This window comes from Ischnura elegans, chromosome 10, assembly GCF_921293095.1.
Source record: "Ischnura elegans chromosome 10, ioIscEleg1.1, whole genome shotgun sequence".
In the NCBI taxonomy this organism is placed as follows: domain Eukaryota; kingdom Metazoa; phylum Arthropoda; class Insecta; order Odonata; family Coenagrionidae; genus Ischnura; species Ischnura elegans.
In genome coordinates, this window is record NC_060255.1 from 46139830 (window position 1) to 46154912 (window position 15083).

Sequence of the window (15083 nt, forward strand, 5' to 3'; positions counted from 1 at the left end):
ATTTGTCTTATAAAATCTCTTTATCCTTTTTAGCTTTTTCCTTAACGATATTCCGTCTTTCCGTCGATTATACTTTTATTTTATTAATCCGTATTAGTATCGTGAGCTTCCATTCTCTCACTTGCCAGCGTTGCAATAGCCCACGTGCCTGAATCATGGAGCCAACTCTTCGCTTGAATGTTTACAGTGCCAGCAACGGTGGTGACCGCACCTCGAATCTCGTATTTTTCGAGTCATAATACCAATTTTTTCAGCCTGATAATGAAATTCGTGGATCACGATAATAGGGACCGCGGCAAACGGAAGGGTTAGAAACATTATTGAGGGTGTGAACCTCAAATCTTTCGTGCAAATCGGTATATTTAATTAACTACGATTGTTTAGCTCATTTTTCCACCAATCACTTGTTCAAAGGATTAATAGAACTTGAAAGGATAAGAGGATCAACCCTTTTAATTCGAAGCAAAGCTATCGATGACTTAAAATGAGGACAAATCGGTGTTGCCATGGTGATAGGCCGTTGCCCTCTTAATCTGAGCGTAGGCATTGAGTGAACCGAATGTAGGGTTTAGGTCAGACGATTCTTGATTAATTTTGTTCTAGTTGGACTTCCGTGGATTCTATCGCAAAACCAAGCTTATGTCACTCTCGTGAATGAGGAAATATTTTATTAATATCCTTCATACTAACCTCAACCGATTTTCTTTCAACATCATTGGGCTTTCCTCTGTATCTTCTCTAAATTGCATTCAGAAATCAGAAAATATTAGTGGACTCATATGGTAAAATTTCACTGCACATTATGGAAATGTAATTAACAATTTCACTCTGTATATAATTTTGAAATTAATGACTAATGGTACGTCATTGCATGATAACAATTTTATATAATTAATATCGCCACCAAAAAAGTTAGGGAATCGGTATTTGATTTTTCGATTACTCTTTGATGAAATATCAATCCTACATTTAATTTTTATCCATTGAAAATCGATGAGGAAGATTTTCTTCTGGATGGACTAGAGTACGGTGCCACTAATGAAGTAGGCCGGAGTATAAAAGTCGAAATATTGAATCAGTGCTCGATGTTTCGACACCCAATTCAATAAATTCTTTATATCCAATGATAGTAATTAATATCTGAGTTGGAAAAAATACGCCCCTGCTAAACCAAATATACGTTATTTATTTTTAATTTTATATTATTATCTCTTTCATATCAATAATAAATACCTTTTATCCATTAATAAATAAATTATACCCGATATCGAAAATAACGAATTACGTCAATCGAAGATCATCGAAAATCAACGATAGTTGACAGTCGATGATCATTCGATTTTTTGTTATACATAGTTGGAATTTTTGCTCGTCAAATTAAGCTATCGAAATTCGATTGGAAATATTTTTTATCGAGCAGTGCTAGATTACGTTGCAACTGGAGTAGGGTAGGAATAGTGAGGGGGGTGATTTGATGGAGGGGTGACCCCTCCGTATTCCCCCCTCCCCGTGCCCGTCCCCTCTCCCCTGCACCCCCGCCCCCTTTTTCCTCTCGACCCGTCGATCGATAAATCCGGCGGCGCCTCTACACACCCCTATACCTCCCCTCCACTCATATTTGCTCCCTCCCACTCCTCTGGAGGTAGGGTCCGCTCCATCTGTAATGTTGCCGCCCCTCAAGACTCCGTTCCCCCCCTCCTCCGACCCCGTCGGCGTAGCGCGTGCAAAATCTTTGCCCACTACGTCTCGCTGTTCCAGTTACCTCGCATCCCGACCGCTCCATACCGAGGACGCCGGCGACGGGCCGGGAAGGCGACGGGGGTGGTCCCGGCCGCTGCGTCACCCTCTCCCGGTCCCCGATTGGCGGTAAGGTGCGGCCCGCCGGCTGAGACAGCTTTGGAACGTTTACGCCCCTTTACCCATCCGACACCTCATTTGTCATACTACACCTCATTTGTCATACTACAGGAACTATGGATAACATACTACAGGATTTTCGTGAATCGCCTTAGTGCACAGTGTAGTTTAGCAATGTTTATTTTCATAACTGTGTCAGAGACCACATGTAAATATTTTAATCAGCATGTACATGTAGTTTACGATATTTACGCCCATTTACTCAGATGGCACCTCGACTGTCATACTACAGGAATGGAGGGACAGGATTTCCGTGAACCGCTCTAGCGCACGGCGCACCTTAACAATGTTTATTTTCATAACTGTGTCAGAGACCATATATAATTTTTTAATAGTGTAGTAGTGTAATGTAGTTTATGCTATTTACGCCCATTTACCCAGCTGGCACCTCTGTCGTACTTCAGGAACGGAGGCACTGGATTTTCGTGAACCGCTCTAGTGCAGTTTAACAATATATTTTCAGAACACTATCAGATATCATATGAGGGGGTGAGAAGCTAAGGAGTACTAGTGATTTATTATAGTACAATTATTGATATAATAAATATACGAAAACTTGATGGCCAAGGTATACGAGTGAGTCTCTGTTCTGTGGTGACTTTGAGTGGAAAATCAAATGTACTGCTAAACACCTAGTTGATCTCGTTTGTTTTCTTTGCCTAATTTTTGCACCTAACTCTGTTTAGATAACAAAATCACTTGTACCCCTTGGCATCTCACCCCCTCATTTGTATATTTTTTAATTGGTATGTAGTTATAGTTTATGCCATTCACGCCCATTTACCCAGCTGGCACCACGTCTGACGTACTACAGGAATGGAGGCACTGGATTTTCGTGAACCGCTTTATCGTACAGTGAAGTTTAACAATGTTTATGCTCCAAACTGTGTCAGAGACTATATGCATTTTTTTTTCAATTATCATGTACGCATGTTTTATCCTATTCATTGCGATTATGGCCATAAACATTAATATTTCGAATTGAACCCTTCAACGCCTCTTCTCCTTGATGTGGTACACAACCCAGTGCGTTGGCTGTTCAAGCATCGCTCTTTTGTCCGTTAAAATATGTCCCCAGTATTTCTTATTGCTGTCCAATCTTTAATGTTTGTGCCCATGAACATTTTCCTTTAACGCAAGGTAAACCCAGTGTGTACTTCGTTATTTTTTGTGCATGTGTGGTAATGTCGACAACTGTAGTTTGTCGACTGTCAGTTTCAAAAGGCTGCTACCACAATAATGACTAGTATTTCTTTCATTAATGTCGATCAATTTTGTACTTATTTCGCATGGTGATCAGCCTTGATAGTGGCAAGCTAAGTCCTCGTCTACCAAGCTTTAGTTCGTGGGTTGAGTCCCGCTTGTGTAAGTTGCGTCTATACGTTTTTTATCGTCTATCGTAATGTTTTACAAAATCAGCTGGTATAAAGGTTGCAATGTGTAATTTTAGGTACATGAAAGTATGTAAATAAATATTTATATCCACAATACTCGGTGTGGTAGTAGCATCGTGGCAATCGTGAAAATGACTTTTGTTGTGGAAACCAGTGGGGGACAGCTAATGCCGGAGTAAGGGAAATCACGAATTAATTAATTAATTAGCAAGGTTTTCAAATTTCGGCGTAGTGCTATCAGCTGCAATCGATTCCTTTTTAATCATTCGTGGCGTCGCTTTCAGGAGTCTTTCTTGTGTCAATTTCTTAGGGAATTCGATGTACTTCGGAATTTACTCCTCTCACTGTCTATTTCCCTAGTATTCCCCATTTGTTATGGTATCTGCTCTTATAATCATGATTCTGTTCATGTCAACAGTGAGTGGTTTATTCAAGTTTGTCCTGTTTACGCATGTGCTTACTGTTATGTTCTCTGTGTTGAGTGGCCTTGTTCTCGTTAATATTTGGTATTTTACGGTGTTGTATTGTGAACATCACAAGCTTTGTTAGGTGTGACGAGAGCTGTTTACGGAAGTGTCAAAATTGTATCTATACTACGTGATCAGAGAACATTGCTTCGATATCACGTCATCCATAGTAAAATAATTACTGAATTTACTGTCGATGACGTGATTCTGACGTAATGTTCAGGCTGCTTACCTACCAACGTTGGCACTTTTGGAAGCGGTTTGGGAAACCTTGGAAAGTGGTGTTGTCACCGAAGGCATCTCCTGACTGAGTAAGGCTTTGTGTCGTGGATTATATGTGATTAAATTTTTTTGTCTATTCATGGCATAGTTTTAAAGTAAACTCTCCCAAGGACAAATGAACATTCATGCGGTCATAAATCCTTTATTCTTTACCTTCCACTTTATGCCATTTTAAGTACTACAATGGACGCCCTCATCGGAATGCATAGGTACACTGTACACATCAGTCTTACCCGTCGGAATACCCAAATGGATCTCACCAACCCTCAATGTTTGTTGTTGTTTTCCCATTGAATATCAGAACCCTATCTAGAGCATCTGATTGTCAGATATCACCGATGCGATGTGGAAATATGAGGTGATTCTCGATAGGAAGTGCCCACTGCCCACGTCGCTAACTTGTGTTTTATTATTTACTGCACATTTTATCGCGGTGTTGTTTTGATCTAGTTTCACATCGTCTATGACTCCTCAATTTCGTTCTTTCGATCAACGGTGTTGGGCAAGCATTCACACCGGTTTCTCAGTCCCTATTCGTTATACTATCTTGTTCCTGAATTAATATTTCGATACATTTGAGAAGTTAATTTTGGTTTATTTGCGTCTGTGATGTGTTTAAGTATACGTCTGTAGCGGAATATCAATTTTAATAATACGAAATAACTGTAGTATCACATAATTTTATCTGTACCTTACAGTGCCATTTATCCCTTCAATCGGCGATCTTCAGTGCGTTGTTATGAATTCATTTAGGAATTCTTCCCGCTCTCATGTAATGCATGCATCGCAGTGGTGTAGCCAGGATTCAGAAATCGGGGGTTTACCGGAGATTTCGGGGCCGTTCCGGGGTGTATGGAAAACACCCAGGGCAAAGGGGGTCCGCGGGTCCTCCCCCAAAATTTTTGGAGTTTCCTTATGTTGTACGACTATTTATTTTTTTAAATAAAGAGTATAAATTGGATGGAATAAAAGTTTTAAAGGCTCAAGAGGAGGGGTGGTAACCTGGAAAAAACCGTGGTTACGCCACTGATGCATCGCATCTGTTATAAATTATAGCCTTCTCGGTCAAATTATTTTTTTGAACAGTATTGCTGAAAGTTATTGCGAGAAATGATTCATTTCAATGAAACTTTGCTTATCATTATTTGAGATCTTACATATTCCGGGTTGTAATTTAAATATGTTTAGTTAATTTAAGTAAAAGTTCCCCGCTAGTGAATGAAAGTAGATGATTAATAATTCATTTTCTATGCTGAAGAGAATTGCTGTAGTGAAGTTGCATGACTAATCCGCTACGCAAAATTCGAGCGTCCTAGGTTTATTTTTTGCCTCTTATCTCAGGTGTCATTGCCGTCGTCCGTGGTTGCATTAAGAAGTAGGTCGCTCGTGTCTCAGCCATGCATCAATGCTTATGCATGCCCCGGTTTCAGATTTGCTATTAATCTTCTTTCTACGTTAAATAATATTATTGATATGGGGTAGCCGTGTCTCCTGCCTTCCAGTCACGCCTGGATTCAATGATATTCATTAGGCCCTAACGTAGCCTGAAAACTATTCTAGTTAGATTCTGTAAGAAGATGTATCACTCGCACTTTACCGGTCTTTTTTCGTGATGTATTACTAGTTTAAAAATATACAATCATCTTGAAATTTTTCTTTACTGTAAATTACGCATTAATCAACATTTGTCTGCGTCTCAAATTTGAAAATATTTCCTTGCCAGTGCCCCAAATGTATTTCTTTACGTTTGGATACAGGCTGCATCTACATACTAACACCTAAGCCGCATCAATATGCATGTGGCGTAGCTTTTTAGGACACCAGCCGTTTACATGTAAAAAGGAAATGCTCTGTCGAAAATACTCCTGGCATTTATTAAATTCTTTTATCGAGCGGGGGAAAAACGAATTCCCATACATATCCGTTCGGCAAAATATCTCTCTGACTTTATCGCCTCTATCGAATCTAGAAATGGAGTGGGGTTATAAAATGATAAAATGTCCTCCCTGTCGCTCATAAAGATATCCTACCTCAGTTGGTCTAGCAATCTAAGTATATCGCGCAGCCTCTGAGCCTCTAGCTAGGCCCTCCCGCAAAAATTTGTGAAGAAATTGTTTTTGAGTTGTGAACGAGGTTAAAGAATCCTAAATATCCCACGTTTCGGCTTCCGACTTTGGCTATGTCATCTGGACTTCTTCCTTCAGAGTGCATAGATACATGATCGCTCAAGGTTGCGGCGCAGGGAGAAATTACCAAAAGCTGAGTTCTCAGCATTGGAATCTATAACTTTAGGGATGTATGACGGGAAATGGTAACATTTAGCAAATAAAATACTTACAGGTACATTTTATTGAAATTATAATCCTTCTCATGATTCCCGAATTTAAATTCAATGTAAATAAAGTTTCTAATCGAAATAGACTTTGCTGTGAAGCGGTATCGTCGCAGTCAACCAGTCTCACGTATATAGCGACCCTTGATTTTTCCATTTCAATATATGTCTCATATACAGAAGTCGGAAATCGCTATTCATTTTTATTTTACGCTGAGCGTCTTCCCTGAAGGTGGTTCCCGAATGGGAAACCAAAACTTTTGAATTTGTCTCAGCTCTAAACCCCAGAAAAATTCTCTTTTCGCGGTATTTTTCCCTATTTTCCAAAGCATTATAGTACTTTTCTTACGTATTAAATGGTGTAGCTCGAAGATTTCGACGAAGCATGCAGGCTTTGCTTCTTTGCCAAGCATACAGCGCATTCAATTTGAAGCGACTATTGTCTATAAAGGACCTCGCTGGCGTGAATATCTCGCTGCACTCTTCAGCTCGCTCTGCGCGTAATCTCAGGGTAAATATTTTATCCTTCTCCACGTGAGATAACGACGGTGGTGAATATAGCCTGGATGCCCTGCGGTTATTATCGCTGTTTATGTCCGGTGCATGACTAAAGGCTGGGGTTTTTCCTTTCACGATGACGAGTGTTCCCCTATTCCTAACTACTGGGTCAGTTTAAAGGAATCCAGTCTTGATGACTCAGATGCGTCTCTGACTGGGAGAGTATGGCTATCTCTCTCCCAAATTATCAGTCGTTTTGCTGGAACTCAATCGGGTCGTAATCACGCTTGGCGTTCCTATTAGAATCCACTGTGAGTTATTATTTCTGTGGAAACATTTACTAACCTATGGACAAAAGAGGCATCTAATAGTCTTTTTACTTTTATGTCAGGGTTCAATCGGTGAAACTACAAAGGATAACCTACTTTTCTTCCATATAGTTCGCGTTTTTAATGAAGATAAGAGATGTGTCATTTTAAAGAATTAATTTGAAATGCCAGTTGTTCGACAAATTGAAAATTTTTCAATTGCCGTAGGCCCACATGAATAATGATTACTAAATTTTTCATTCTTACGATAAGAACTTAAAATGCTTCAATTCAATTTTTGTATATTTTGAGCAAAAAAATTGTATTGATAATTAATTGCATTGATATCAGGGGTAAAATGTTTTCAGCATAAATGCGAGAATATTCTTTGAACAATAACTGTCATTGCTCTTGGAATCGAGAATGACTTAACGGGCCATATCAATTGGACGATGATTTCTTTCTTGGTCGTCATTAACTCCTTTGTTTTCCTGATTCGCTCCTCCACGATCCCCTTTGTCTTGCCAGATTTCGAGATTAAAGCTGAGTAATGGGTTGTATAAGCCAAGCACTTAAGTCGCCTGCTCCCTTGCCCCAGTCGCCTTGTGGTCATCGGTTTGGCTGCTATATCTTTTGACTCTTTCCTTTTGCCACCTACTTTCGACGATCTCCATTTAAGACCTTGAAAGAGACAGACTATAAATTCTAGGATAATGTAGAAGCTTGAATTCCCATTCGTGTTTGGAATCTGGGAACGATCCCAAGTTTGCAATCTTAATCGCGGCTGCCCAAAAATGATTCTAATTTATGTATAGCCTAGATTTAATCTTCATTATCGTCATCGTTTAAAAATCCTGAAACTTTAATAATGCATCTCTCTATTATACTCTTCTTCATCTGTCAGCTCTTCTGTTTCTGTTGACGTATTTCTTCTGAGAACATCCCTCATCATGTATGATTTAACGCTTTCCCGGCGAATAGAATGAATGACCTTTAAGGTCTCGTAATGTGGCTTACAAGTAGTTCTGTCTTCTTATTGAGTTCCGAAGGCTTCTCTTGTCTTACTCTCTTCTCAGTACCTAATCATTACCCACGAAGTCTATACTTATTATTCCCTCGCCGCACAACATTTTGAATGCTTTCAACCTTCACTTTACTTCTGCAGTCAACATCTATGCCTCCATGTTGTAGGTAAACATTCTCCAAATGTAGCGTGATATGAATTATTTCCTTTCTTCTGTGTTTGTATTCTCAGGAGTAAGTTAATTTTTCTGGTGAAGAAAACCCATATTTATGTGATCTATTCTACTGAATACTTCTTTCTTGCCTCGTCCATCGTTGGCTACTCATCTTCCTTGATAATATAATATTATTACTTGCCTAATATTTTTGTTTCCCGACGTATTTCTCGTTCGCTGTACGAGTGTGTAATTCTGTATGTTTATTCCACCGAAGCAGCACAATATCTACGCCAGTTTGTCTATACTAACCTTTTGTTGTGTTTTGGTACTACAGCGAGTGATTTTACTTAGTATCGTTGTAATTGTACTTGTCGAAGTGGAAGTGATACGATTATATTTTAATTCGGTTATATAACCCAACGATTCCATAATTTTCATCCTTGGCTGTATGCTGCACCCCATGCACGCGTGCATTGCGTGTAGATCTAATTGCACCGATTCCATCAAATAGTGAAGCGGGTTAGGTCCCTTAAAGTCTAAACATGACAGCTCTATAAAAACCTCCATCGCCCGTAAACAATCCTAAGATTGGTTTGGCGCAGCTCTCCACTCAGTTCTCCTGCCAGTTAATCTTTTCACACCAATGTATTTCTTCTCACCTACATCTGTTGGTTGTTTAAACTGCCTTCGGTTATATAATAGCCGTGTTGTAGTTCATGTAAGAAATTGACAATCGTACGTTTTTTGGGGAAATAGTGAATGAATCGTCCCTCTTTCTTTCTGAACTGCAATTTTACGGGTCTTTCATACCTTTGATTGATATGTATTAAAAACAGCTTAAAAGGCATTGGATGAAACATTCTACGTATCCACCTTTACGTATTTGGATTCAGCATTAGATTAACCTCCTGGTGCCGCAGGACGATATTTCGGATTTGAGTTATTTACTTATCCTATTTAATAACAATGCAGCTACTAAACACACGAATGATAAATGAGGATTAATTTTACGGTTTAAAATTAATATAATTAGAGTGAAGTTTGAAAAACAGCATGTTGAAGTGCCAAAATATGATATAACAGAATTTTTTCAAAGATTTTGCGTTTCTCGCCAGTGCCACTCCAAGTAGATGGCACTAATTGTAAGAGGTTGTAATTGAACATGCCGTCAGAAAGGAACTCAATATCCTCATAGACTCATAGTGGGTGCGCAAGCGTTCTGGGTATATATCTGTAGGACGCAAAAGCATTTTACAAGAGAAATCAGGGTTAACTTACCGCGTAGCTTACGTTCACGTACAACCAGCTTCGAAATGGAAACGTGAGGTAAACGGGCATTAGCGTAATGAGTGCCCGCGATTTCGTTCCTATCCTGTCACCCTCTTTTGTTTTCGCCTTGCTCTTGTCTCCTTCTCCAGTCGCGCTGAATGCGAGGCGCGACCTTCAGTTCTTTTTTTTAATCTCGCGGAGAAGCCTCCTCACGTCTACCTCTCTTCGGTCTGCTCAAGATAGAGAGGGCGCACTTGTTGTTCCCGGCTGTGAGGAGTGTGACGCCCTCTCAAGGAATTGCTTTCGTTTTTATTCGTTCGTTTTTTTCTCATGGGGCCGACGGCAATCCGCGAGATTACGACCTCGGATGAGAACGACGGCGGGACACGCGAGCGACGAATTCGTCAGTCTCGAAAGAGTGAATGAGTTATGAATGGTTTTTCAAGGCTGTTTCGTGTATCCCATCTAGATAGCTGGGCGAGGAGGAGGGTAAGGCAGGTATAACGCCTTGTTTCCACCTCAGAGTAAATGACGCGACCACGAATCGTGCAATGAAGGATTCTCCAGTCAACCTTTAAATATACAGGGTGGAGAAAAAAATGTGTCACGTAAATTTAATCATGGTTATATAATAATAAGAATTACTGATGATGTTTACGTCTAAAACGTACCATTTTTGAACTACAGAAACTTTAAGCCAAGCGCTCCGATTAGTCGTGAGTTAGCGCTGTTGCCGGATGCCCCAGAATACTCATGAATGACTTCGAATGCTTTGCCTGCGTTTGACTTTGCAGTACATATCTATCAAAATCATAACATGTTAATGATATTCCCTGATGGATAAAACATTCTAACGGCACAAAACCGCTGGATATTATGATCAAAAGTGACAATACAACAAATTCTAGCATTTATTATACACAAATAGAAAATCTTAAAAATATTTCATTTTTTAAACAAATAATTAAGTTTTATGCAATTTATCTGTTAATATTATCATGTATGCTATATTTTTTAAACGCCGGCTCTCCTCGAAAATGCATATTTTTTTCCTTTACCAAAGCTCCACAGAAAGACTATGATTTTCTATTCTGAAATTCGTGGATCCATCGATCTTGAAAATAGGAGTCCGTTGAATTGTTTGACAATTTGAATTGTTTGATCTCGACTTGATCGATGGTTTGTCTCAAGGTTGTTCCGTGTATCCCAGCCGCCTCGCCGGAGAGGGGAGGTTGGTCTAAAGGGCTTCCGATCGTTACGTGCGGGCGCAGGAATTCTTTAGAGCCACGGGCGGTTCACGTAATGGGATAAGTGGGGGTGTTTCCCCGAATGACTCACGAGCGCGTGGTCGTGTGTGTGGTGGCCGGACTCCTCGCCTTACCACTTGGATTGCCGTTAGTAGGGGCAGAAATTTGTCAGAAGACCGTATCAGATTCAGTTCCATTGAAATATACTTGGCCTTGAGCGTAAACTAATTTTTTGTCAGATGTGAAATTTATTTGGGAGAAAATGGAAAGTTATTTTGGGAAATGCCAGTAGTATACTCAAAGTACGATCTATAATCATTCCAAATACACCATCCCTGCAAACACTATGCATGGAAGTGGCACGAACCTTCCGTTAATATACCATTTTTAGAGTATAAGTATAAAATACTTCACGCAACAGTAACGTCATCGGGGAATATTGTGAGTGTTGTAACCATCTTTGAGCAAAATGAGTTTTCCCATTAGGTCTTACAGAAATGGTACTCCTTACTGAAAGCACTTAATAATTATATATATCGAAACGCGTCGTGTAGTGTTGTGAAGAATTTTTTTGTGGGACTTGCAACATTTTCTTTCACTTTATGGTGAATATTTACGCTTATCCCGTTATTATCTACAAATTCTCTTCAACGTACGAACAGGAATTGTTCCTAATGCTTGGTCGTAAGTCGGAAATGACGAACAAAGGCATTAAGTCATCTACAAGATTAGATCTTGCCTGAAACCACAATGTAAAACGTTGCTGTGCCGAATGACGTAGATTCGCGTTCTGAAATACAAGTTCTTTTTACGCACGATCCTTCAATCTAAATGTTACGCGAAAATTATTGCTTAAAGTGCGAAAAAGCTGCTACTGAGGATAATGTCGTGACAGGAACACGGTGCCACCATATGCGTGCGATTGTCGTGGTATTTTCAATAAGAAATTTTAGGGATATTTCAAAACTTATTTTTCTAAATAATTTTGGCCGTAACTTCGGATGTTCGTAACTTTGAATGTGCGTAACTTTGGATGTTTGTAAATTTTTATGTTCGTAGCTTTGGATGTTCGTAACTTTGGATGTTCTTAACTTTGGATGTTCGTTACTTCTGATGTTCTTAACTTTGGACGTTCGTAAGTCGGGTATTAACTGTACTGATAAAGTGTGTCTAATGTATTAATCCCTAAGTATTATTTATTGTAGATCGCGAGGGCTTCCCCCAGCTGCACCGTGATGAGAGGGGGCTGTGCCACAGCGAGAGTGCGGTGGTGATGGACCCGAGTGGCGAGCAGCTGGAGGCGAACAGCGAACGCGACGAGGGCCGGTGGGGCGCCTCGAGCAGTAGCAGCGCGTCCAAGACGCCCCCCTCACCCCCCCTGCAGCCCATGGCCTTCACCGTCGACCTGACCACTGCCGGACACGACTCTGCCGACCCCGCAGAAGGCAAGAGACGCCTCGACATCAGCGACAGCATCAGCAAGTTCGCGCCGCGACACCGGAGGAATCACTCCATCCCCAAGGCGGACGAGGAGAAGGTGAGCACTCAATTACGTACACCAAGGATGAAGTTCTAACTGGAAAAAATATTTGGCTTAGCCATGATTCGAACTCGTATCTGCCGATTGCCAGGCAGATTGTCAGGCTAGCCAATTACACCACTAAGCTCCCGTGTTTACAAAGTCACTTATTTCATCCTGTGCTGTGAGCTCTCAAGTTAATGGAACCCTCATAAGGCACGTAGTCAGGGGTGGGCTTTTGGGGCCTCATTAACTAAGGGACATCAGTAAAAGACCCAAAAGTTTTCACTCTGTGGTGACTACCTGCGATCGATGAGTCTGACTAACTATGAGACTAGTCTAACTAGTCCATGAGACTCACGAGTCTACTAGCCCAGGGGCATCTATCCTGTGAAACTATGTTTTCGATAATGTTGCATTTTGTTATGTCTTCAATGGCTAATGATAAATTCTAATTTCTGCATATTAAGTATGGGCAACCCACATAACTCTCTAGCTACCCCTGAAACAAATTTCTGACTATGTGACTGAAGTGTCAAAACTACTCGCATTATTTTGTTTTTATGGATAACTTCAAAGCATGCTCTGCTGACCTCTATTTTTTTTTACTGGTCACTTTTAAGCTGTAACTACTATAACATAGTGGCAACTGGTCCAAAACTGTTTTATTTAGCACAAATTCATGAAGCTTAATACACATTTTTATGTTGATCAACTGAGAATATTGGTTTTTCAATCATGGGGATATTATTTTCTTTTTTACTTTTAACTCTCACTTTTTTATTCCAATTGCCAATGATATTTAGAGTTCAACAAAGGTCTTTTAAATGTTGCTGTAAGGGGGCGAAGTACTTTTTGATTGCTTACTTCTAACTACCTTTGTTGGCTATGGAGCTTACTATTTGTGTCAATTGTGAAATGACATGCATTCTTATGTTAGAAATTGACTAGAGAAACATCTCTCCCTTCTATACATTTCAGGCAAAAGGTGACAAGGGTGAAAAATCAGAACCCAAGGACACTGTTAAGCCATTTACTCAGTCTCCTGCTGTCGTTCGAAAGTCATTCGCCTCACGGAAGGCAGGCTATCACTCAGAGGGATACTTTTCCAGTGACCAAGAGGAGGACGTTAGTGTTAAGAGTGACTTTTCTGTGAATAAAACCAGGAATGGTGAAAAAGGTATGAAATACTTAGCTTATTGTTTTTACTTTTCAAGGATAAATGGTGGTATTTTACTAATCAAGATTTCAATTTTATGCTTCGGTTTGAATATGTGGACAGTTTATGTTTTATGTCAAAGTACCAAGCTTGCAGAAACTATTTCATAATTTTGTTGAATCACCACTGCCACTGATTTATATTATTTGCACTCATTGTTGTGTAGTTTACTTTTAATTTCTCTGCCTGCACACTGTAATCGTTCTGTTAAATTTGGAAAACAGCGATGAAGGGAAGGTTATTTCCTAAGTGACTGAGGGGGCTGACGCAATAAATTGGGTCAATCTGATCCACGTTTATTGTGACTCATGGGCCTCATCAGTTGGTGTGATTGTTCTTTCTAGTATATTTTCATATGCTTCATTTTGTATTTCCCAGAAGCTCTCTTATCTGGGTTTTGTCCATAGTTGTGACTGTCAAGCAGCTCCTTTCTCCCAGTTTGTAATCCATTTTGGACCCACTTTTTCTTTGAAAAAAACCTTGTACCCAATTTTGAGAGGATTTTAAAAGCCACCTCCTGGGGGCCTATGCCCGAGTTTTCACTCGCATGCAAGGGAAGGGTTCCATATGAGCCACGTGACCTTTTTTCGAATGGCGAATGAATTTGGTGTGCTCGAACTGGCGGATTCATTCATTCCCTCACTCACTTACTCACTGCCTCAAACCCAGTGAAATTCTCTTTTGCACGTTCGAGAATGGTAGCAAAATGGCCACTGCATTTGTGAGACTGCTATTACCTCCTGCTATTGAAGATGTGGTGATGGAAGAGGAGGGAATTCCACGTGTTGTGTACCAGCAAAAATCTCCCTTATCACTGGGATGAGATAAATTCATCAAAATGTATTTTCATTTTATTAATTCATTAAAATATGTTTTCATATTAATTTAAAAAAGGATTTAATGTGGTAATTGCTCTGTGACTTGACTCTCTTTCTTATGGTGAAGTCGAGATTGTCAGCATTGTCGGCTGAAATTAAGGTATTTGCCTTAATTCACGATTCCATTGGCATCTTACAAGACTTAAAATGTATGATATTATTTTATTTTTAGACATTTAAGCTCTTGAGTTCATTACTTGTAGTATATTTTTGGATTCACTGTTTAAGTTTAACAAATTTCTTTCAAAACCAATCCAACTCTGTGTCTGTAACTGCTCGAATATTATATAGAATGATCCAATAGAATCACAACCAATCACAACAAACACCAACTGGGTAAGCACCTACATATTGCAAAGAACACATGGGACAGACTTATACATACCAAAGCACATTTTATCAGACCAGTAAACCATTAAATCAATAAACAACAATGGAAATTTATTTTTAAACAAACCGATGTGCTACAAACTTATGAAAATAAATACATACTTGCAATTTTAAAATTGTCATCATACAAACAATACAGTATTCTGCAGCAACAAGAAACAACAATCGTATCCTACAAGCTG

The 15083-nt window shown here is 39.7% G+C and overlaps 1 protein-coding gene across 7 annotated transcripts in view; it reads left to right on the forward strand.

The window, feature by feature from the left end:
• The window catches only part of LOC124167108, a 428168-nt gene that overhangs the window by 392961 nt on the left and 20124 nt on the right, over positions 1 to 15083 (forward strand). For all 7 annotated transcript variants that reach the window (XM_046544902.1, XM_046544906.1, XM_046544904.1 and 4 more), the window contains 2 exons: positions 12101 to 12432; positions 13396 to 13594. In XM_046544902.1, coding sequence (XP_046400858.1) covers positions 12101 to 12432; positions 13396 to 13594 — 531 coding nt within the window. The remainder of the gene's footprint in view (positions 1 to 12100; positions 12433 to 13395; positions 13595 to 15083) is intronic.